Below are 23,880 nucleotides of genomic sequence, written 5' to 3' on the forward strand. Positions count from 1 at the left end.
CTGAGGAGAGCTAGAAGGGGACATGAAAAGGCGTTGGCCAGTAGGGTTAAGGAAAATCCCAAGGCCTTTTTCAAGTACGTGAAGGGTAGGAGGATGGCTAGGGTAAAGGTAGGTCCGATTAAGGACAAAGGTGGGAGAATTTGCCTGGAGGCGGCGGAAGTGGGAGAAGTTCTCAATGAGTACTTCTCTTCGGTATTCACCAGGGAGAGGGGTCTTGATGACGCGGAAGGGAGTGCTGGTAGGGGTAATGTTCTCGAGGTTGTAGATATCAAGAGAGAGGATGTGTTGAAGTTGTTAAATAATATTAAGACAGATAAAACTCTGGGCCCTGACGGGATTTTCCCGAGGCTAGGGAGGAGGTTGTTGAACCGCTGGTAAGGATCTTTGAGTCCTCGTTGTCCACGGGGGTGGTGCCGGAGGATTGGAGGGTTGCGAATGTTGTCCCCTTGTTCAAAAAAGGTAATAGGGATAGGCCAGGGAATTATAGACCGATGAGTCTCACGTCTGTGGTGGGTAAGCTGTTAGAAAGGATTCTAAGGGATAGGATTTATGAACACCTAGAGAATCATGGACTGATTAGGGACAGCCAGCATGGCTTTGTGAAGGGAAGATCTTGCCTCACAAGCCTGATAGAGTTCTTTGAGGAGGTGACCAGGAAGATTGATGAGGGCAGTGTAGTGGATGTGGTTTACATGGATTTTAGTAAGGCGTTTGATAAGGTTCCTCATGGTAGGCTTCTTCAGAAGGTCAGAGGCCAAGGGATCCAAGGAAGCTTGGTTGTGTGGATTAGGAATTGGCTTGCATGTAGAAAGCAGAGGGGTGTGGTGGAAGGAGTGCCCTCGGATTGGAAGGCAGTGACTAGTGGTGTCCCGCAGGGATCGGTTCTGGGACCTCTACTTTTTGTAATATTTATAGATGACTTAGATGAGGGGGTGGAGGGCTGGGTTAGTAAATTTGCGGATGACACTAAGATTGGCGGTGTTGTGGATAGTGTGGAGGGCTGTCGGAGCTTACAGAGGGATATTGATAGGATGCAGATCTGGGCTGACAAGTGGCAGATGGAGTTCAATCTGGAGAAGTGTGAGGTGGTAGACTTTGGAAGGACAAACTCCAGGGCAGAGTACAGGGTAAACGGCAAGGTACTTGGCAGTGTGGAGGAGCAGAGGGATCTGGGGGTTCATATTCACAGTTCATTGAAAGTTGCCTCACAGGTGGAAAGAGCAGTTAAGAAGGCCAATGGGATGTTGGCTTTCATAAATCGCGGGATTGAGTTTAAGAGCCGCGAGGTGATGATGCAGCTTTACAAAACTCTAGTTAGGCTACACTTAGAGTACTGTGTTCAGTTCTGGTCGCCTCATTATAGGAAGGATGTGGAGGCATTGGAGAGGGTGCAGAGGAGATTTACCAGGATGCTGCCTGGATTAGAGAGTATTGAATATGAGGAGAGGCTTAAGGTGCTAGGGCTTTATTCACTGGAAAGGAGGAGGATGAGAGGAGACATGATAGAGGTATATAAAATATTGAGAGGAATAGATAGAGTAGACAGTCAGTGCCTCCTTGCCAGGGCACCAATGCTCAAGACGAGAGGTCATGGCTTTAAGGTTATGGGTGGGAGGTTCAGGGGAGATGTCAGGGGGAGGTTTTTCACCCAGAGAGTGGTTGGTGCATGGAATACACTGCCTGGGGTGGTGGTGGAGGCAGATACATTGGACAGGTTCAAGAGCTTGTTGGATAGGCATATGGAGGAGTGTGGGATGGGGGGATATGCGGGAGGAAGGGGTTAGGTAGTGTGAGGGTGGTTTGATGGACGGCACAACACGGTGGGCCAATGGGCCTGTTTTGTGCTGTATGGTTCTATGGTTATTGTTGCTTGTAATTGTTGCCAGAAGGATCATTGGACATTTAAGTAGAGAATCTCTTAAACATCCGGAGTTAGATATTCACATTTTTTACTAGGCCTGTGATCTAAGCCAGTTTTTTGCATTTTGCTTGTATGCAGAAAATGATAAACTACTAGTAATGTTTTGTAAAATTTGTTTGCACATTGGTTATTATCTCTTTTTAAGTTGTATTGACTTTTTTTGGCTTGTGTGTTTCCTCAAGGATTGTGTTTTAGTTCCCACTATTCTGCTTCAGAAATTAGCTGTGGTTTAATATTCCATCTTTCAATTGAGCATATAAAAATTATTCATAAAATTGACTCATTGAGTTAACATCAATTAAATTAACATCAATTCACACTGTACTTGAATCAATTAGATTGAATTAGCTCATTGTTTGGAACTGCCTGTGCAATCTCAAACAAGGCCTCGAGGTTAAGCTACTAAACGTCTGAACAGAAAAAGATTTTTAACAATTCAGAGCAAGGTCACAAAACAATAACCATTTAAAAAATAAAATGCTCGAGTTTCTAAGATTCACCCAAATCCCCTGTGGTTGCTCAGTTTGGCCTTCCCTTGAGCTTAAAATAAAGCCTTAACTGCAAATTTGCATCTTTAGCATTTGCCATGCATGTCTCCTGTCAGAAAAGGCAACAACAATTCCAGATAGCTATGTTCTAGAACAGTGTTTGCCAACCTGGTTTGTGTGATCACCTTGATTAGAGTGTGTGGTGGAGGTGGGTAACAAGGATTACGACGGTGAAGGTAAGGGTCTGTGAGCCTTTAATAACAGTGAAGTAATTTAGTCAGAAGGTTCACAGAAAGAGTAAAAGTACGATAGCTGTCATGGTGGGATTTTGAACTCATGGTCCATAACTTTCCATGCTGGTTCACTCAATAGTTCAAACAGGGAGACTTCCCGGTGCTGAGTGACCCAGCTGCATAGTGTTAGATTGATATTGTCTAAGGGAAATAAGACAATTAAATTGATGATCTAGAAAACTATTCACAATTAAAAAGTGTCTACTGATCCCAATGGGTGCTTATTAACAAATAAAAAAGATATTCTTTGGGAGTATATAGTCAGCATGAAGCATAATGTCACTGGCATGTCTTTCCAGGGAATTCACTCAAAAATTGAGTGATTTGCATTGTTTTTCATATCTGTCGAGATAATTTCAAACAACAGTTAGGCTTTACCCAAACTGCTAAAAAGGTATTACCTGCTAAATATTTTCACTCTTTCATATTTAAAAGTCATTAAAGTTTGGGTAAAGCCTAAAGCAGGAAACAGCAATTCCGTTCAAGCCCACGCAGTCAGAAACTGAAAGTATTACTGAATTTAGCAATGATTCTGTAGTATTTTCAGTAACTAGACTGCAAATGCCACATGTCTGTTAATTTAAAGATGTTCATCTATTCTCAGTGCACTTTGAATATAGTAGTAAATATAATAGCTTTTAACAAGAATTTAATTTTGTATAGTGAACAGAGATGTGTGATTATATGAGATAACATTTCCATATTCTCAGTCAAGGAGATTAAATGCTGCATTTGGTTGTATTCACTGTGCCACAAGAGGAGAAGCCAGTCAATGGAGGTGGTAGAGAGAAGGGACACAAAGTTATTTGCTCATGTCAGTGGACTGAGTTGTGCAGATAGGCTGAAAAATCTAGTTCTATTAGTTTCAAGTGCAAGAATATACTTCATTACAAAAATATACTTCAATTGTTTTCCAATCCTGGCAACATTTTGGAAATCTCCCCTGCACCCTTTTCAGAGCAGTTGCATCTTTCCTACAGTTTGACCAGAACTGTATCCCTGTCTTAAAGTTGTGACCTAACCTTTGTACACTGTTCTATCATTTGATGCCTTGGCTAATGAAGGAAAGAATCCCACATGCTTTTAATCATCTTGTCTATCTGTCATGTTATCTCTCAAGATCTGAGAATATACAATCCAAAGTCTCTCTGTTCCTCCACAGTTCATTATCCTGCCATTTATTGTGTATTCTCTTGCTTTGTTGCACGTTCCCAAATGTATCACCTTAAACTTCATTGAATTGAATTACATCAGGGCTCAACTGATCATCTTTATCCTCCCAAAATTGAAGGTACTCCTGTCGACCACATAGCTATTTTATTTATCATCCCCAAACATCTTTGTTATGTCCCATTCATTTACTGTCCATGTTTTTTCCACCATTTAATAAAAAATTTCAGCTTGTTTATCGAAACTTTCATTTTACTTTTGTCTTTTCACTCCCATAGGAAGCACCTACCTCTTTTAATTTAATAATGTTCATCTCCTGAGAAACCTTTACATGAGAATACATGAAAGCAACAAATTGCTAGTGAGTAGCTAAAGTTCCAACCAAGTTCCTCCTTGATTGATGTACTTTAAAGGATTAGCTGAAAATGTACACATACTCACTTAAATCATTTTCTTTCCAGATTGTTGATGCCTTTTGGTCAATCTACCCTTCCCGCATGCCCCTATCTCTGAAAATAATAATTCTCTGGAGCCATTCGTTCATTGTTGTTGGGTCTAATTCCTGGAACTCCACATGTGACAACACTACCCAGGAAGGACTGTAGGTGTTCAGCACCACCATCTTGAGGGCTATTAGTGATGGACAATAAATGCTCACCTTGCCAGTGACAGCCAGATCACATACATCTGTTTATTGCATCCTGTTTTTGCAGTTTAGCATGCAAGTAGTCATTCACCAGGTTGATATGTGATTTGTAGGTATGTGTGAGGCTGTTTTGAGCATGCCCTTTGATGCTCATTGAACCAAGTTTCACCCCCTGGCTTAAGTGCAATGTTAGAGTACGGGATATGTCAGACGGTGAGGTTGCAGGTTGTGATGCTGTATATTTCTCTTTCTTCAGATCACCAGTTGTATCTCATGCATGTCCATTTTTCAGCCGAATCTATTTTTATTCTGAGCATCTTGTATGGCACAATTGTACATAAAACATAGATCAGCACAGGAACTAGCCCTTCGGCCCACCATGTCTATGCTGACCGTGATGCCAATCTAACTAATCCCATCTGTTTGCACATGGTCCCTATCCCTTTATTCCCTGCCTTTTTGTGTGCTGTCTAAACGCCTCTTAACATCACTATCATATCTGCTTCCATCACTTCCTCTGGCTACGAGTTCCAGTCACCTACCACTTTGTGTTCAAAACGAAACTTGCCTTGCACAATTCCTTCAAACTGCACCCCCCCCCCCCCCCCCCCCCCCCCCCCTCACCTTCAACCACTGCCCTCTAGTATTTGACATTTCCACCCTGGGAAAGAGACTCTGACTGTCTACCCTATCTATTGCCACTCATAATTTTATAAATTTCTGTCAGATCATCCCTCAGTCTTTGACGCTCCAGTGAAAACAATCCAAGTTTGTTTGACCTCTCCTTTTTGCTAATACACCCCAATCCAGGGCAGCATGGCTGGTGAACCTGTTCTGCACCCTCTGGAGAGGCTCCATATCCTTTTTTTTAAACAGAAGAGGTATTGTAGTGCTGCACAACTCAATGGAGGGCATCTCAGTGTGAATATGGCACTTTGCCTCCACAAATGCTATGCGGCCTGTTGTATCAGCTGCATCTGTAAAAGGTAGATTGGTGACAATGATTCAAGGAGCAGGCTTACCCTTCATGTTGGTTAACTTGCCACTTGCTGCAGACCCAGGACTTGGGCAGCTCCGTCAGTGGTGGTGTTATCAAACCACTTGACTGTGGTCTTTGAAGCCATCCGTTGAGAGCACATCCTGTGCCTTTACGACCTCCAGTGCCTCTTCCCAGTTTTGTTTAACGTGGAGGAGCACTAATTCGTGAGCCGAGAAACAAAGAAACCTAGAATAATAGGAGCAGGTGTAGGCCATTTGGCCCTTCATGGCTACTGCACCATTCAGTATGATCATGGCTGACCTTCTGTATCTTGGTACTATATTTGTGCTCTTCCCCCATACCCCTTGATGCCTTTTGAACACAAGAATACAAAACAGGTAGTAGCCCACCTGGCCCTTGAAACCTGCCTTGCCATTCAGTATGATCATGGCTAATCTGCCCCAGGCTTCAATTCCTCTCTTGCCGTCATATCCCCATCTTTCAAAACTTATCTATGTTATTTTTAGTTACCGCCATGATTTAGCCACCACAGCACTTCAGGGTAGGGAATTCCAGACACTCCCCACCCTCCTGCAAGTGGAAATACCTGTGCACCTTGGTTTTAAATGACTGCCCTTTATCTTTTCACTATGGCCCCTCATTTGTGCTACCAATAACCTGTCATGTCCTGTTAGAATCCTACACGTTTCAATAAGATCACCCCTCATTCTCTAAACTCTATAGAATGCAGAATACTTCTCTAGCCATCATAGTAAGACAACCCTTTATCCCAAGAACTAGCCTAGTGCATCTCTTTTAGACTGCCTCCAATGCTGTATTCCTTAAATAAGAGGACAACTGCTGTGCATTGTGCTCAAGGTGTGGCCTCACCAATGCCCTGTGGAATTGTAACTCCAACTCCCTTACAATAAAGGTCAACGTACCACTTGCCTTCCTAACTAATTGCTGCACCTCCCTGCTAACCTTTTTCATTAATGCGGAAGAATACATGGATCCCTCATTTGCAACTTCTCTCTGTGTAGATAATAATCTGCCTTTTCTTTTGACCAAAGTGTATAACCTCAAAGTTTCCTATGTTAAACTCCACTCACCCGCACCCACCCCATCTATTTCCCGCTGCAAATATCCTCATCACAGCATGTCTCCTACCTCTTTTCCTAACACTGACAAACTTGGATGCCTTACACTTTACCCCATCTTCCAAGTCATTAATAATGTACAGTTAATAATTGACAGCTAAGATCTGATCCTTGGGGCACTTCACTAGTTACATCTTTCCAGCAGCTAGAAATCTCTCCACCTCCTTCTATGGTAGACAATACAACCGGTTCCCCACCCTCTGAATGAAGAAATTTCTCCTTGTCTCAGTTTTAAGTGTTTTGCCTTTATTCTGAGTCCATGACCTGTGGTCCTAGTTCTCATCTGCAAGGAGAAGCATCTTCTCTGCAACCACCCTTAAATGAGACCTCCTCTTGTTCTCTAAATTCTAGTGAATTCGGGCCTGGTTGATCCAATATCTCCTTGTATGCTAGTCTTGCCATGCCAGGACTCTTTTTCAGTGAGGAGACCAAACTGCATGCAATACTCCAGGTGTGGTCTCATCAAGACCCTGTAAGATGTCCTTGCTCCTGCACTCAAAGCCTTTTACAATAAAGGCTAATATAACATTTGTCTTCCAAACTGCTTGCTGCTCCTACATGTTTACTTTCAGTGACTGATACATGAACACACTTGCCTCCCTTTGTACATTAATGTTTCCCACTTTATGCAGATTATTGAAATGGTGATATCTATTTTCTCTCTGCCAAAGTGGGTAATTTCACATTTATCCATGTTACTTACTCTTGTCATGTATTTGCCCACTCAGTCAACCTGTTTACATGGCCTTGGAATCTCTTGGCATTCTTGTCACGACTCATAATTCCCACCTGGTTTCATGTAGTCAGCAAACTGAGAAATAATACATTCAGTTCCATCATCCAAATCATTGATGCATATTTTGAACAACGGGGCCCCAGACACTGATTCCCAAGGTACCCTGATTGCAAAAGACCTGTTCACTTTTACTTTCTGTTTTCTGTTTGACAATCAATTTTCAATGCCAATATATTACCCCTGAATCCCACGCACCTTAATTTTGCACACTAACTTCTTATGTAGGACTTTTATCAAAGACATTCTGAAAGTTCTAATACACCGCATTAGTTATATCCTCAAGAAACATTCCAGTAGTTTTGTGAAGCATAGTTTTCTTTTTGTATATCCATATCGACCTTGGTTAGAAAATATGTCTTGATATTACATGCATTAAAATAAGCTCCAGCATTTTCCCAACACTGATGCTTGGCTAACAAGCCTGTTGTTCTGTTTTTTTTCTCTCTCCTTTTTCAGATCATGCAGGGTACTACCAACCTCCACTCTCCAGGCACTGTTTCGTAATCTGTGGAGTTTTGAAAGATGACACCTCGTGCACTCACTGGTTCCATGATTTACTAAATTTTCTAGGCTGCAGATTATCAGACCCTGAGGAATTACAAGCTTTCAGTCCCATTTAAATTCTCTTGCACTTTTTCACTAATACCACATTCTTTTAATTCCTCCTCTTCGTTGTCTCTTGAATCCCTTGTTTGTCTGGGAAGTTATTTGTGTCCTCATTTGTGAAAACAGAACCAAATTATTTGTTGTCATTGTTCTGCTTTTTCCTTATTCCCCATTTGTCTTCACTAATCTTTTTGTTACATATTTGTAAGTTTCTACAGTTTGATTTTATGTACTTTTATACCCTTGCACTGTATTTTCGCTCTCTTATTCAATCTCTTGGCCCTAACTTGCTGAATTTTAAACAGCTCCCAGTTCTCAGACTTGCTGTTTTTTCTGCTAAATTTATGTGATGACCATTTGGACCTAATATTATCCTTTTGTTAGCAATGTATGGATTTCTTCCCATGGTTGGGAGGAGGGTAGGTGGTTTCCTTGCACATGTTTGACGTGATGCCATGGAATCTGGAATCGATGTTGCAGGCTCACAGGTCTTTATAGCCACAGGTATATATCACTGTGCTGCTGCCTCTGTTGGGGATGTGCTGCTGGTGGGACAGGACATAGCCAGCTGTTGTGATCAAGGAGTGCAGATGTCATACCATGAGGATGACTGTGTCAGGCTGCTGCTTGACTGGTTTGTGTGACAACTTTGTCCGCTCTGAATTTGGTGCTTCTGTTGATGCTGTGTATTGTTTTTTTTTTCTCTATTTCAGATATTAACAGTCACTTGCCATACCTGTTTTGGTTGTAAATTCAGATTAATAAGGGCCTTCAGTGTTAAATTGCACAAAATATTAATAATGCCTTAATGCCTTATTCCTTATTAAATTGTTCTTAATTTTAACTTTTTACTTTCTCCTTTCCACTTTTCTTCACTTCACCCTCTCCTCAGTTTTTTGTTCTCCTTTCTCTGCCATTTTCTAGCTATCCGCGCTGATCCTCAGTGGACCTGGTCCCACTGCAATTCACCTACCATCATAACAGGTCTACAGTGTAAGTAATCTCTCTGGCTCTCCACTCGGCTTTGGAGCACCTAGACAACAGCAAAATGTATGTCAGGCTGCTGTTTATCGATTATAGCTCAGCGTTCAACACCATCATCCCCTCAGTACTCATCAACAAGCATCAAAACCTGGGCCTCTGTACCTCCCTCTGCAACTGGATCCTCGATTTCCTTTTTGGGAGACCACAGTCAGTGCAGATCGGTAGTAACATCTCCTCTTCGCTGACAATCAACACAAGCGCACCTCAAGAATGTGTGCTTAGCCCACTGCTCTACTCTCTCTACAGTCATGACTGTGTGGCTAGGCATAGCTCAAACACCATCTACAAATTTGCTGATGACACCACTGTTGTTGGCAGAATCTCAGGTGGCAATGAGGATGCGTAGAGGAATGAGAGAGATCAGCTGGTTGAGTTCTGTTACAACAACTCAATGTCAGCAAGACTAAGGAATTGATTGTGGAGTTCAGGAAGGAGAGGTCAGGAGAACACACACCAGTCCTCATTGAGGGGTCATTGGTGGAAAAGGTTAGCAGCTTCAAGTTCCTGGGCGTCAACATCTCAGAGGATCTGTCCTGGGCCCAACACGTTGATGCAATCATGAAGAAGGCAAACCATCAGCTCTACTTCATGAGGAGTTTGAGGAGATTTGGTATGTCACCAAAGACTCTTGCAAATTTCTACAGGAGTACGGTGGAGAGCGTTCTGACTGGTTGTATCAGTGCCTGGTATGGAGGCTCCAATGCGCAGGATCAAAAGAGGCTGCAGAGGGTTGTAGACTCAGTCAGCTCCACCACAGGCTCATCCCTCTCTGCCATTGAGGACAGCTTCAAGAAGGCGGTGCCTCATGAAGGCAGTGCCTTAAGAAGGTGGCATCCATCATTAATGATCCTCACGAATGGGACATGCCCTCTTTTTATTACAACCATCAGGGAGGAGGTACGGGAGCCTGAAGACCCACACTCAACATTTCAGGAACAGCTTCTTCCCCTCCGCCATCAGATTTCTGAATGGTCTGTAAACACTAGCTCGTTATCCTTCTTTTGCACTATTTATTTATTTTTGTAACTTATAGTAATTTTTATGTCTTGCACTGTACTGCTGCTGCAAAACAACAAATTTCATGACATATATCAGTGATAATAGACCTGATTCTGACTCTGCTGAGACTTGCACTTGGTCTTTACTAACCACACACAGTGCCACTGGAAATCAGTTTTTAAAGAAAAGAATGGAATGCTATAAACCACAGCTGCCTGGGGCTGCATTCAGGATCTGGTCCAAAAGGTAACCCTCAATGCTGCTCGTTTGATATAAGGGCTTGCAGAAATATTGAAGGGATGGAATAAATCTGTTTATGTTGCTTCCCATTTATTTCCTGTTGTGGACAAGTGGAACCTGATAAGTAACCACTTCTCTTGCAACCAAAGATCACAAATAGAATTTAAAGCAAACAATGACCCTGCCTTGCTGACATTCGATGTCTGGGTGGATGGGTTGTGGAAGCTTGCTTAAGAGTGCTGCAAATGACATTGCTGGACTTCACTACCTGATGCTGTTGCATATCGGGCCAATGATAGTGGCTTTGTCCTGTGTGGTTTTGGTTCAACACAGGATAGGATTAATGCACGTTGCATTCCACTGCTAGTGTAGACGTATCTTTGCACTTGACCTAACTTGTTAGTTTTGAATTTCACACGTGTCCATGTTCTGTGGTTTTCTGGGCTCCTGAAAACTCTGGAACTGTACCATAGTATTCGTGCTTCTGTGTGTGAGAGGAAAAAAAATCAAATTTTGGGGGGGGGGGGGGGGGGGGGGGTGTCATTAAATAACCTACAACTTGAAGTGTGGCAGTATTTAAGCATTTTGAAATTTTTGTATATAACAATAGAATAAAGACAATTGTAAGCCAACAGAAAGTAATTTTAAAATAGCATTTCCTTTCATCATAACCTTGATTTAGAGCTGACACTATACAAGGTATTTTGGCATCATGAATATTGAAAATAAATTCAGCACCACAGCTGGAATTCATTTAAATGTAAAGTGAGAGGTCTGCAGCGGCATTGCATACATATAGAATAGTGATTTAGTGATTATAAATTCGGATGCTAGCCATTTAAAGGGCACCATGGTGAACTATTCCCTTCAGTAAGAACTACTTGCATTGATACAGCACCTTTAACTTTATGAAAATATGCTAGGATGCTTCAATGTGTAATTGGGCAAAAATTGAGACCAGGTTAATTAAATACTCAGTAGGTCGGGTCCCATCTGTGGGAAGAGAAACGGTGTTACTGTTTCAAGTCTGAGACCCTTTGTCAAAACTGGAAAGGAGATAAAAGAAGCTTGTTAAGCTGCAGGGAATGTGGGGAAGGGGGATGTTTCTAATGGGGTAAAGCCAGGGTGACCGTGGAGATGAGTTGTAAGCAAAGCTATCTGGTCGAAGGGTGAATGGAAGCAGTTATAGGATGAGAATATAGACAAAAGAACGTGTGACTTGTGAAATACAGAGCAGGAAGTTAAGCCCAGTACGTCAGATTGGACATGTCCTCCACTTCCAAAGAGGGGTGGGGTGGGTGGTGTGAAAAACAAGCTGACCTAATATTACAGATGGAAGATGGATGAGTGATATAAACTGAGCGATCAAGCTATCTGAAGTTGTAGAATCCAATATTAAGTCCAGAAGACTGCAACATGTCCAGATAGAAATGAGGTGCTGTTCCTCCAGCTTGCATTGGGCCTCATTGTAACAGATCAGGAGGCTACAGATTAATAGCTTGGAGTGAGATGGAGAATTAAAGTGGCAGGCAATGGAAAGCTCAGGGTTGCTCCTTGGGACTGAACACAGGTCTTTCACAAAGTGATCACCATATCTATGTTTGTTTCTCCAACGTGGAGGAGACCACATTGTGAACACTGAACGCAGTACACTAGATTAGAGAGGTTCAAGTGAATCGCTGCTTCATCTGGAAAGAGTGTATGGGTCCCTGGATGGTGGGAAGGGAAGAGCTTAAAGGACAAGTGTTGCATCGCCTGCAGTTGCAAGGGAAAGTGCCATAAGAAGGCTGGTGGTATGTTGGAATAGAAGAGTGGACCAGGGAGTCATGAATGGAACGGATCCTGCAAAATGCTGAAAATGGAGGAGGGGGGAAGATGTGACTGGTGGTAGAATCACTTTGAAGGTGGTGGAAATTGTAAAGAATGATCTGTTGAATGTGGAGGTTGACGGGGTGGAAGGTGAGGGCCAAGGGAACTCTATCCTTGTTCTGTCCTGGAGGGGCGGTTGGTGACAGCAGATGTCCAGGAAATGGAAGAAATGCAGTCAATGGCTTTGTTAACAATAGCAGAGGGGAACTGCTCATTCAAAAAGAAAAAAGACATTTCAGAGATACCAGTAGGGAAAATCCCCATCAGAGCAAACGTGATGGAGATAGAGGAACTAGGAGAATGGAGTGGTTTTCTTACAGGAAGCAGGGTAGGGCAAAGAGTCATTGAGATAGCTGTGAGATAATAGTCGAGATAACTTTGTTCACAGCTTATCCCCATGGTCACCCAAGTTTTACTCTATTGGGGATATCCCCTCCATGCATGTTTACAAGCTTCTTTTGTCTCCTTTTCAGTTGACGAAGAGTCTCTGACCTAGAATATTGACTCTATTTCTTTTCCCACAGTTACAGCCCAACCTGCTGCGTACTTCAAGCATTTCCTGTTTTTGTTTTAGATTTCCAGTATCTGGATTTCTTTCTTTGATTTTCAGGGTTTGTTTTGTTTTAGATTTCCAGTATCTGGATTTCTTTCTTTGATTTTCAGGGTTGGATGAGTGCCGTGTCCTCTTGTGTTGTAAGACCATGAGAATAGGAAGGAAGAGGCAAGACCGAGAACTTGATAGTGAGAATTTTGAAAAGAGGCACTGAGGATTGAAAAGAGGCACTGAGGATTGGAAGCAATGTATGGTTACTGAGGGCAAGGGTAAGGGGCAGGCATTTGAATGACTTGAAGTTAAAGGAGAAAGTGAGCCTAGCTGAAATAGCCAAATTATAGTGAACTGTCCAGAAGTAGAGGTGTGTTATTTCATACAACAAACTGACTTGTTTTCCACTGTGATTCTCATAGAATCAGAATATTGTCATGGCACAGGAGGAGTCCGTCCTTGCCGGTTCTATAGAGCAGCCAATTTAGTCCCATTTCCCCAATGACTTTGCAAACTCTTTTCCCTCAAGAGCCTATCCAATCCTCTTTTGAAATCCCAGATTGGCTGTTTCTACCAATGTTCCTGGCAGTGAGTTCCAGATTATAACAACTGCTTGTTTAAAAAGCGATAAACACTTTTTCTCACATTCTCTTTGATTCTTTCACCTCTTGTTTTAAATTTATGGCCCCAGGTCTTGAACCATCTGTAAATGGGAGTACCTCCTCTGTACTTGCTTTCTCTGATTTACTTGACAGAACGAACCTAAAAGGACTGAACATTTTTTTTGTGCAATTGTTGTTTTAATTCTGAATTTAAACCATTGTTTTTGGGAAGGGTGAACTGCTGAACCACTCATTTTATTGGTAATTCTTTTAAATGATTATTTACTCATTTATTCATTAATGTTCTCCAGCATTTGATCACAGATGAAAGCAATGCTAAATTTAAAAAAAATCATTAATTGAGATGATGGAGCACCATCAAATTCAATATTTTTCTGCAAAAATTATTCAGAAACTATATAGAAACCCATTTATTAAATATCCATGAAAAGTTGCAGGAGTTTGATTGTTTTTCTCAATTTATTCTGTGGTTCTTAATACCTGAAATGCTGTGACATGGAGGAATGGGTTGTTGTTGCTAAGCACTGAGCATCTCTAGAGATTGAAAGAAATGGGGAACTGAAAAAGATGCATTTCCTGTTTTCCTGTGAATGTAATCATTTTTAAAAGAAAGTAATAAAGTGGTAGCTGAAACCTTAGTTTCTAAAAAGCACCAGGTTCTTGGAAGATAATGTGTACAAAGCAAGCTGAGAGAGCTGCTGGCTGTTGGGTAAGAAGGGTAGCACCATTAAAAATAATGAACCTTCATGGTTATTTGGCATCAAATTGGTGAATGAATGACTGCACCTGTTGTGTCTGGGTTTGTTAATCTGGTAGTGATCATACCTAGCTGAAATTTAGAATTTCTCAGTCATCTCTTTATTGGTTTGGAGAGGGTTGCAAGAAATTATTTAGTCATAGCATGTCTTAAAACTATTTAACTGTTGAGTTTCTATTGAAAAGTCCATTTCATTTTATGTCCTGGAATCTGGGCCCCAATAACACACTGGAGAATTCTTCCTTTATAAATTGGCATAATATTTTATTATGCAAGAATTACTGTACAATTTTAAAATCTGTTAATCTGATGGAACACTAATTATTAATGTATAAAATTTACATTTTATTTTACTTTTAAGTTCGAATCATTGAAAGGAATTAACAGGGTAAATATAGCATGTCCTTTCTATCTGTGGTGGCAGAATTTAAAAAAAACTGTTATTTTCTAGAATTTGTCATAAAGACATTTTGCCACAAAACCTGGGGAGAGATGAGATGGTGGTGGCAGAACAGGAAAATCCTTTGGGAGACTGTGAAATGGACCACCCCAAGGATGAAAGTGTAGAATTGAGAGAACTGTTTAAATTGGAAGTAGATACCAAAGGTACTGAGGCAGAGGAAGGAAGAGTAGAGCAATGGGATGAAAAATAGAGCAGCTTTGTGTCTGATGGTCAGAGTGGCCTTCAATATTTCTGTCTCTGTGATCAAACTGACCCAATTATATTTCTATCCTTTTAGCTTTTCTTTGTAATAAGATGCTGATTTCTGTGACATCACGAGGTGGAAGAAAGATTACTTTGGATCGCAATAAGCATGTCCACACCTGATGATTTCCAGACACAACAAACTCCAATGGCAGGCTGTGTCAGGTTGCTGGGTGTACATATATGTTAGGAAGTAATTGTCAATGAAGGAGGTTGGAATGAGACAGAAGTTGCCACAATGCTGTCATCTGACAAGGCCGATAGCAGCATCATGGACTGGTTGATTGACATCCATCTGGAGCAGTACACTGACAATTTCAAACATGCTGGCTACTGCACAGTGGCGGACTGCAAACACTTAAATAATGAGATTCTTCTTCAGATTGGGATTACTCCAACAGGACATCGGAAAAGGATACTCAAACATTTGCACAATGTGTTTCCAAAAGCTGATGAGTGGAAAGTGTCTAAATGCCCTGATGAATTGTTGCCCAGAGGTACAGAATCAAAAAGCAATAACCAGGGCTTTACTGCACAGAGTCTACCCAAGGAAGATGTTGAGACCAGTGTCCCAGTGTCTAAACTGAGAACTATCTTTATTAAAGGTGATTTAACTTCGAATCCTACAAACCCAGTGAATATTGGATGTGTTAACTCAAAAAACAAACCACCATCTCCCCAACTGCAGCAGGTTGAAACACAGGAGAAATTCTCGGTTGGTAAAAGTCCTCAAATGGTTGCATCAGAGACTAGCGGTGCCTGTAGTAATCCATGTGAACCACAAGATGATATGGATAGCAGACCACCACTTCCACCACGGGTTCATCAGGGAACACCGCCACTCAAGTTCACTGGAGACAGGGTGTCACTGCCTTCTGGTTCTGTTGATTCCTGCCAGTTTTCCTTCGCAAATGAGCAGTCTACATCCATGGAAACTAAATGTACATCGAGCAGTCCACCAGACTCGCCTCTTTTTGAATTTCAAGGCGAAATGATCCTGAACGATTTCTATGATGGAATGGTGGGCACTTCAGAGCAGGTTACTTCATGTCCTGTGAAAACAGCTGATCTTCGAAACAGACCAGTGCCACAGCTCCCAAGTTCATGTACAGCACAAGGTGTTATCCTAGACCCTACAGACAGCAGGTATAGTCATTTCCATTGTAAAAATCAAATGTTGCCTTTTTCTGAGAGTGACGGTACTGAAAGATCATTTAGCTGCTATGGGGTTAATCTGAAAAACTTGATATCCTCAAATATCGGAGTAATCATGCATTTGCAAACTTCGACACCAATTGTGTTGAGTAAAGTTTTATCTCATACTGTCTTAACCATAGACAATAAGGAAAATATGTCGTTTTAGCATATTTTCATTTTGCTTCCTTGTTTTGAAGTAGTGAAATATACTGATGATGAAATGGCTTATTTGTGGACTGCATTCTGGGGTCCTTATCACGTGTGGAACTGCACATTGCAAGTAACAGGAAAATGTTTGACGAGGTGCAAAGGCTTTGAAAGGAGTGTTCAAATACAACAACTTCCTTTTGTTTTTTCACCTTTCGTTTTTTTTTGGTTTTCTGATTTCTATATAACACTTTTTTTTATAATTTACAAACACAAATGGAAGGCATATTACTGATTCACACAGGGTGCACGCATCATTTCCCTAATCGTGTCTATGCCCCAGAAATTCTTCCTTACTTTGCTTCCTCTGCTTGCTCCACTTACTGTGCTCACAACCACTAAGTGCTCCTTTCCTACTGGCACCAGAACATTGATGTTATTGCTACTGTTGCTGATTCCGCTGGACCTCGCCACATCCTCTGCCCTTTGATCGCTTGTTCTCCATCACTACATCACTGATTTCCTCTGAAGTGCAGAGGTACCATAGAAATATAATGGCACCAATGAGGCCATTCTGTCTGTTGAAGCCCTGCTGGCTTTGAGTAGAACAGTTACATTCCTCTGCACTTTCCCTGTAGCAGTACAGGTTATTTTCTGTTGTATTCCCAATTGAAGGCATTGTTTCAATTCCCACCCCCTCTTCAGCCAGTGAGCTCTGGAATCTAACTGCTCTCTGAGTAAATAAATAATAATAAAAAATGTTTTTCTTCATATTCCCCTTGTTGAAAATTTGGGGAAGAAAATGCTTGTGTTCTCTGGTCCATCCCCAATGGAAGCAGTTTCCTTCTATTTACTGTGTTTCATCCAGTCCTGGTCTTACGCACCTCTGTCAAATCTTCACTCAACCTTCTTTGCTTCAAGAGAATGACCCCAGCTTCTCTGGTCCATCCTTGTAGCTGAAATGTTTGCTGCCACAAATGTTGCATTCTGGCATCTCCCAGAGCTTCCCCTCATCTTGGTTGGGATCTACAAGTGACCTTGTATGGGTTGACCTCCATCTAGTTGTTGACACTGTGGTACATCTCCCCATTCTTCTATGTGAATCCACCGGTGTTACTTATTGCATCCGTTGTGGCCTCTACATCGGTGAGAATGCAGACTGGGGGACCGCTTCGTCGAGCACCTTTGCTCCGTCCGCCGTACCAGCCGGGATCTCCCGATGGCCAGCCATTTTAATTCTGTTTCCCATTCCCACACTGACATGTTTGTCCATGGCCGCCTCCACTGCTAAGTTGAGACTAGACGCAGATTAGAAGAACAGCACCTTGTATTCTGCCTTGGTAGTCTCTAACCTCACGGCAGGACCATCGATTTCTCTAACTTCTGTGCGTCACTGCCTTTTTTTCCCCTGATCCTATTGGGACCCCATCACCCTCTTTCCCCTCCCTTACCCACTCCATCTGCTTATCGTCCACACATTTCTCTCACTGGTTCCCCTCTCCACCTCTTTCCCTTTTACTCCACGGTCCACTGTCCTCTCCTATCAGATTCTATCTTCTTCAGCCCTTTGTCACTTCCACCTGTCACCTCACAGCTTCTGATATTGTTCTCATTTTCCTCCCTTCCTCACCTGCCTATCACCCCCCCACCCCCTCACCTGGACCCATCTATCACCTGCCAGCTCTTGCTCCCCCACCCCCACCCCCACCCCCACCCCCACCCCTTTATACTGGCTGCCTCCCCACTTTCTTTCCAGTCCTGATGAGAGTTCTCAACCCAAAACGTTAACTGTCCATTTAGATTCTGCCTGACCCACTGAGTTACTCCAGCGCCTTTGTGTTGCTCCCCATTCTTAAATTCTACAAGCATTGAAGATATTGTGCTCTCATCAGTAATGAGATAGAATCTTTTTTTGGTGTTTGTTTTTCTGATTTCACAGTTGCTGCAACTACATTTATGGAAGTGTCCCATTGCTGTACCAATATACAGAAAGTCAGACATATAAAGGTCAGCTTGTCCATTGAGTCTGTCCTATTCAGCCGTACTGTGACTGAGTAGTTTGTCCTTGTGATTCTCATCTACCAGTGGCCAACTATTTTCATGGGAGAGGTGAGAAATGGATGAAAATAGATAGGATTGTCTTAGCAAAATTCCCCTCAACTTTGGAAGCTTTCAAAGTGAGTTGCAGAAGGCACTAATAATGCCAAGTCCATCACCCAATGCCACGTTTCTTCTCGCAGCACTGTCAGCCTTGCCCATCTCTTTTTGGAACATTTTCAGAGTATCTGAACACATCCACTGCATGAGCCAAAGGGAATGAAACCCTGCCAATAAAGCTAGTTCTGTCAATGATTTGTACATCCATAACGTTAAATTATATTATCGTTATAGTTTTGATACAGCACAGAACACTACAGCATAGTACAGACCCTTCGGCCCACAATGTTGTGCCGACATTTTATCTCTAATATCTTTCTAACCCTTCCCTCCCACCCACCCACATAGCCCCCCATTTCTCTATCATTCATGTGTCTATCTAAGAGTCTCTTAAATGTCTCGAATGTATCTGCCCCCACAACCTCTGCCAGCAGTGCATTCCATGCACTTGCCACTCTCTGTGTAAAAAAAAAACAAAACTTACCTCTGACATCCCCCTTATACTTTCCTCCAATCACCTTAAAATTATGTCCCCTCGTGTTAGCCATTTTTACCCTGGGAAAAAGTCTCTGACTGTCCACTCGATCTATGCCTGTTATCATCTTGTACACCTCTATCAAGTCACCTCTCATCCTCCTTCGCTCCAAAGAGAGAAGCCCGAGCTCACTCAACCTATCCTCATAAGACATGCTGTCCAATCCTGGTAAATATCCTCTGCACCCTCTGCAAAGCTTCCACATCCTTCCTCTAATGAGGTGACCAGAACTGAACACAATCAGTTAATTGGCTTTGTCATTAGGCAGTCCATTTAACATTGTTAAACAGTTGAATCATCAAATTGCCTCAGTTTATTCAACACTTGCCGGTGGTCACTGCCTATCAGTTTCTATTCAGGCCAGACTCTATATATTCCTGGCTTCTGCTGTATAGGAGAATACAGACAACAGAAACATTTCTGAAGTGCCTTTGTCTGATTATGATAGACCATCATGCACAGTAAGGTTAGGGACATATCTTCCTAGCCTTACAATTTTGAAAATTCCTTTAAATATTGCTTCCCACCCACTCTATTGTGTATAATATATCTGACTTTATTTCATCTCTTTGAAGGCCAAAATATGGAATTGTTTGACTAAAATGCTCTCCTCTCCCCGTGATTTAATGACTTTCCTGTCGTCTCCATGGTGGTTCCATATTCACAGTGGAAATCATCATTGATGGTGGAACTTGTTTCATAGATGACCTTCAATGATGAGAGAAATCAAACCTTCACAAATGAATCCTGTATAAATAAGCATGGTAATTCCAGTTAAGATGTTGTAGCGCAGTGGTCAAGTGCAGCTGAATACCAGAGCTGGGACAGTTGATCCAGAGATACGTTCAAATCCCACCACAGCTTCTGGACAATAATTAAAAAGTAAAATAATTAAGTACATATAAAAAGCCACAAAACAGGGACCATGCAACTACCAGACAGCACTTTTTTTTCCCAAAAAAAAAGCTAATCTTATTCATTAATGTCTTCATGGAAAGTAGTCTATAATCTGGCCTATATGTGACTCCAGACCAATCAAATTATTGACTGTCAATTGTCCTCTGAAAATGCCTGGCCAGCCAATCAATTAGTGAACAATACACACTGGCTTGGCAGTGACACTTGCATCCTGTGAATAAACAATAACAAAAAGAAATATTTTTCTGGGCTTAATTTTGATATGACTTTCCCCATTTAATTGTCATTGCTGAAGAGGAGACATCACCAGGCCAAAGGAACAGTGTGCATGCACCATTGATTCCTAAAGCCAGCTCATGTGATTTGATTAGTGATTTAAGTCTCCCTGTAATTGGAGTGGCTGTTAGAACTATTGTTAGAATTACAATGTACAATTGAGTGGAATTACAGCAGCATGATTATACTAGTGGTGAATGGTCAGGCAAAAAGTCCTTCTCTTTCCATTTAAAGTAAACTTAGGGGTATTATAAAAGCTTGAACTGTGATGTACGTTGGAAATATTTTCATTATGGCTTTGAAGAAAGTATCTGTGGAATGTATTTTGGAAAGGTTATTTAATCTCTTATCTAAACGTTTTACAACTAGTGTCTGTATATTAAAAATAAACTTCTAAAAAAACTTCTCCATTGCACATAATCCCAGAGTTTGGTGATTAATTAACAAAAAATTGAGAATTGTGTATATTTAAAAACAAGTTTTTTTGCTTGTATTGGGGTCAAAATCCAATGAGTTCTGAGGTTTGTCATAAGCAACTGTCCTGATTACATGGGAGATTTGTGATTTTTAGCCTTTCTCGTTACACTGATGAGAAGGCAGTGTAAATTCTAAAGAATGTCATTGCTGAATTTTGATATTTTCCACAATCTTGAAATTGTTAGAGTTGCAATAATTGAGGACAAGCTATTACTGAAAGCTAAAGTGCTTAACCCAACCTCTTAATCAGAGGTGTTAACAATATTGTGAAATATGCCTTAAAATTCCAGCAGTTTAAGCACTTAGCAAAGCCCCATGAATTTGTATTTGTAATAATGACCATAAAAACATACAAAATAGAAGTTGGGCATTCAAACCCTTGTGACTGCACTCCCATTTTGTAAGATTGTGGCTGATCTTTTACCTCTGCTCCATTCACCTCGTGTCCCATAAGAAAGACCAATGAATAAACTCATTAAGGCACAAGGGTGGAAAAAAACCTGGAATATTAGGTCATTTGAGTACTCTTATTTATTACTTTTGGCAACTTTTTAATGTTTTGCTCAGGTACATGCTAATTAGGATGGGGCCACTAACCTGCAATATTTGCTTATACTCCCATCTTGTCTGACAGTTGACATCTGTTCCTCCCTAGGCATGTATATGCAAGTAAGCCACAGGATGGGTGAAGTGCCATTGCTTTCAGTGGGGAAAACGATCCATCATTAGGATACATTAAATTTTGAAGACTTAACATTCCCGAAGGTTCTAACATTTTGGTTATGATTTTTAAAAAAATTTAATAGCTACAAAACTTGGCACCTTGTGCCTGTTGCTGGTCATTCCTGGGAGAAATTCATTAATGTAACAATGTGACACCTGATGCACGTGCACACACATTTATGCCGTATTGGAGAGAATATTAGGTGCAAGTGTGCTGGACGTGTGCACAGTAGAGAATAATGTCAATCAGTGTGTAATTCTGATCTCGTACCAGGACTGCAATTTTACACCTCATCAATCTAGAAAACATCCTTCTGTTAACCTCATGCGGCAGAACATGTTTGACAGCTGTAAGGGGCCTTTCCCACCCTCTTGTGATAACTCAAGAAATCATCCACTGCTTACATTTTAGATGATTGATTTTTAGCTCAGTAATGTAAGTATTGTACAAGGGTTTGGTGCCTTCTAAGTTTTCCTAAAGTTGCCAGAGTGTCCAAGAACTGGTGTGTCAGATATTGAAGGACTTTGTGCATAAGCCCTGCTCAGAACTTTGCAGCCATATGTGGGGGCATTCGTAGGCTTTCCCCTTGGAATACAGCATGTTCCTAACTCCCCACGTGCTTCTACACAATCTGCCCCTCGTGACTGCAACCGAGCTGGTGAAATACTGCAGACTCCCAGTGGAGGAGATCACAGCTGGCTTTGGTGGATGATGTCAAATGGCTCAGGCCTAGATAGATGGATTCAGACTGCACAATCTTGATGAAAGGCAGATACAAGAGCACCGAGGGAGTGGTTGTAGTGGGATCATGAATGTTGCCTTCCTTAGAGAGCCATCAACTCTCAACCTTGGCAACTCTGGTAACCTTTTGGAGCACAGATTGAAGGACAGCTGTATCACACTGTCAGCCCTATTGAACATTGATACCCAGAGCTATGATGGTAACTGTTTTTCCTACATGACTGTATTCTGCTCTTCCACTATAGTGCACAGGCTTCTGATTGCAATGCACTGGGAACTGAAACATCGGCCATCAAATTCTTGGTTGTGTCACACACATGCAGATGGAGTTGGCATCATTCCTATGCTGAAACGGATGGGCACCAACATCTGCCCAAAGCCCCGTCAACATTTGGTGTTGAACTCCTCCGTGTTCTCAGTGACATTAAGTTCAGATTTTTTGACAAGCCTTCTGATGCACCGAGCAATTCATTGTGGTCATCGCTCAGACTCTTCCTCTGAACTGCTAGATTAAAGTTCTCATTAGAGTGCTCTGCAATGTGTGTGCAATCTTAACCTCCAATGATATGGCACTAGAGCTGTCCTTTTGTCCTTCTCTAGCTGCAGGCTACTTGTGTCTCGCAATGAGCTGATCACGTGCTTTGTGGTGATATCTGAGCTGGTGGTTGCGTGTGCACCATGTCTTCGTCTGTACTCTGTTGTTGTCTGATTGTGTTATTGTCTAAAAGGAGAAGGCTGCAAAGATAGGGTTGTAGAGAGGGGATGGGGCTTGGAACCAAGACAATATTCTAGCATTGTCTGCAACTTGTAACTAAGAAGCGTTTATAAATGAGGGCAATAAGGAATGTGAGGAGGTGAGTTGGGTGTGAGGGCACCAGAATCTTCCTTGGTTTCAGCCCTGCCACTGGCCATGGTCTCCATGGCCAATCCAAAGGTGGTGAACACAGTCTCATCCAAGGGATTAATGTGATTAAACCATATCCCTTCCCTGTTGGGTAGCTACTTCTGTCTGTATTACACCTTGCCATGGTAGAGTGGGAAATCTGTTGGTGGGGGTTTTGCACTGTGCATGGATGATGTACCTGTTTTTTAGTTGTATGGCTGGCAGAGTGTGCATGGTGTGAAACTAGCTGCAATCCCCAGGAGGGAAGCGTATAAATTACTTCTAATTGACATTGTTGGTAGATGAGTAGGCATGGAATGATTTTCTTTCTTTCACTAATATGATGTGTCTATCCGTAACTCCCTTTGAGAAAGTGGAGGTGAAAACCTGTGAGCCATTTCAGGCAACATTTAATAGTCAGCCATGGTCCTCTGGTTCTAGAGTCACAGAGTCCAGAAGGGTGAGAAATTTCCTTCTATAAAGGGTTTGAGGGCTTAAAAATCTGGTAGCTTCAATATTATCGGTATTGATACTAGGTGATTATTCTGGTTTTATTTCATTGACTTTTTAAAAATTCCTTTTATGCTGTTGTGGGATTTGGACATGCCTCCAAAATACTAGTCCAGCCCTTTGGACTAACAGTGCAGTTTGTACAATGTATTCACTGGCCTTGATGATGTATGTCAGCTCATGGAATGTGTGTGGCACTGTCTCCTGGTCCTTGGGGCTTGATTCCTAACAGTGACTTTTATAGCAGTGCTATTGACCCGAGCTGAGAGCCAATGAACAACAATATAACCTCCACCCCATCAACACCTGCTCCAACTGGAAGAGTCTGCGGTTCCCACATTAGCATCAACAGCCACCTCAGAATCCACAAAACTGAAGTGGAAGCAGTGATCCTCGATCTCGAGGGACTGTCTAAGATAGATGAGACTAATTTGTGGCAATAATTTGCTGAAAGTGCAAGCTTATAATGACACA

At 41.8% G+C, this 23,880-nt stretch overlaps 1 protein-coding gene across 4 annotated transcripts in view; it reads left to right on the plus strand.

The window, feature by feature from the left end:
• arap2 (ArfGAP with RhoGAP domain, ankyrin repeat and PH domain 2) overlaps positions 1-23,880 on the plus strand; it is a 286,956-nt gene that overhangs the window by 27,689 nt on the left and 235,387 nt on the right. For 3 of the 4 annotated variants that reach the window (XM_052039500.1, XM_052039491.1, XM_052039508.1), the window contains one exon: positions 14,876-15,987. The exons of the other annotated variant lie outside the window; for it this stretch is intronic. In XM_052039500.1, coding sequence (XP_051895460.1) covers positions 15,080-15,987 — 908 coding nt within the window. In that variant the 5' untranslated portion in view covers positions 14,876-15,079. The remainder of the gene's footprint in view (positions 1-14,875; positions 15,988-23,880) is intronic. 4 annotated transcript variants of the gene reach the window in all.

Source organism: Pristis pectinata, chromosome 2 (genome assembly GCF_009764475.1).
Source record: "Pristis pectinata isolate sPriPec2 chromosome 2, sPriPec2.1.pri, whole genome shotgun sequence".
NCBI classification, from domain to species: domain Eukaryota; kingdom Metazoa; phylum Chordata; class Chondrichthyes; order Rhinopristiformes; family Pristidae; genus Pristis; species Pristis pectinata.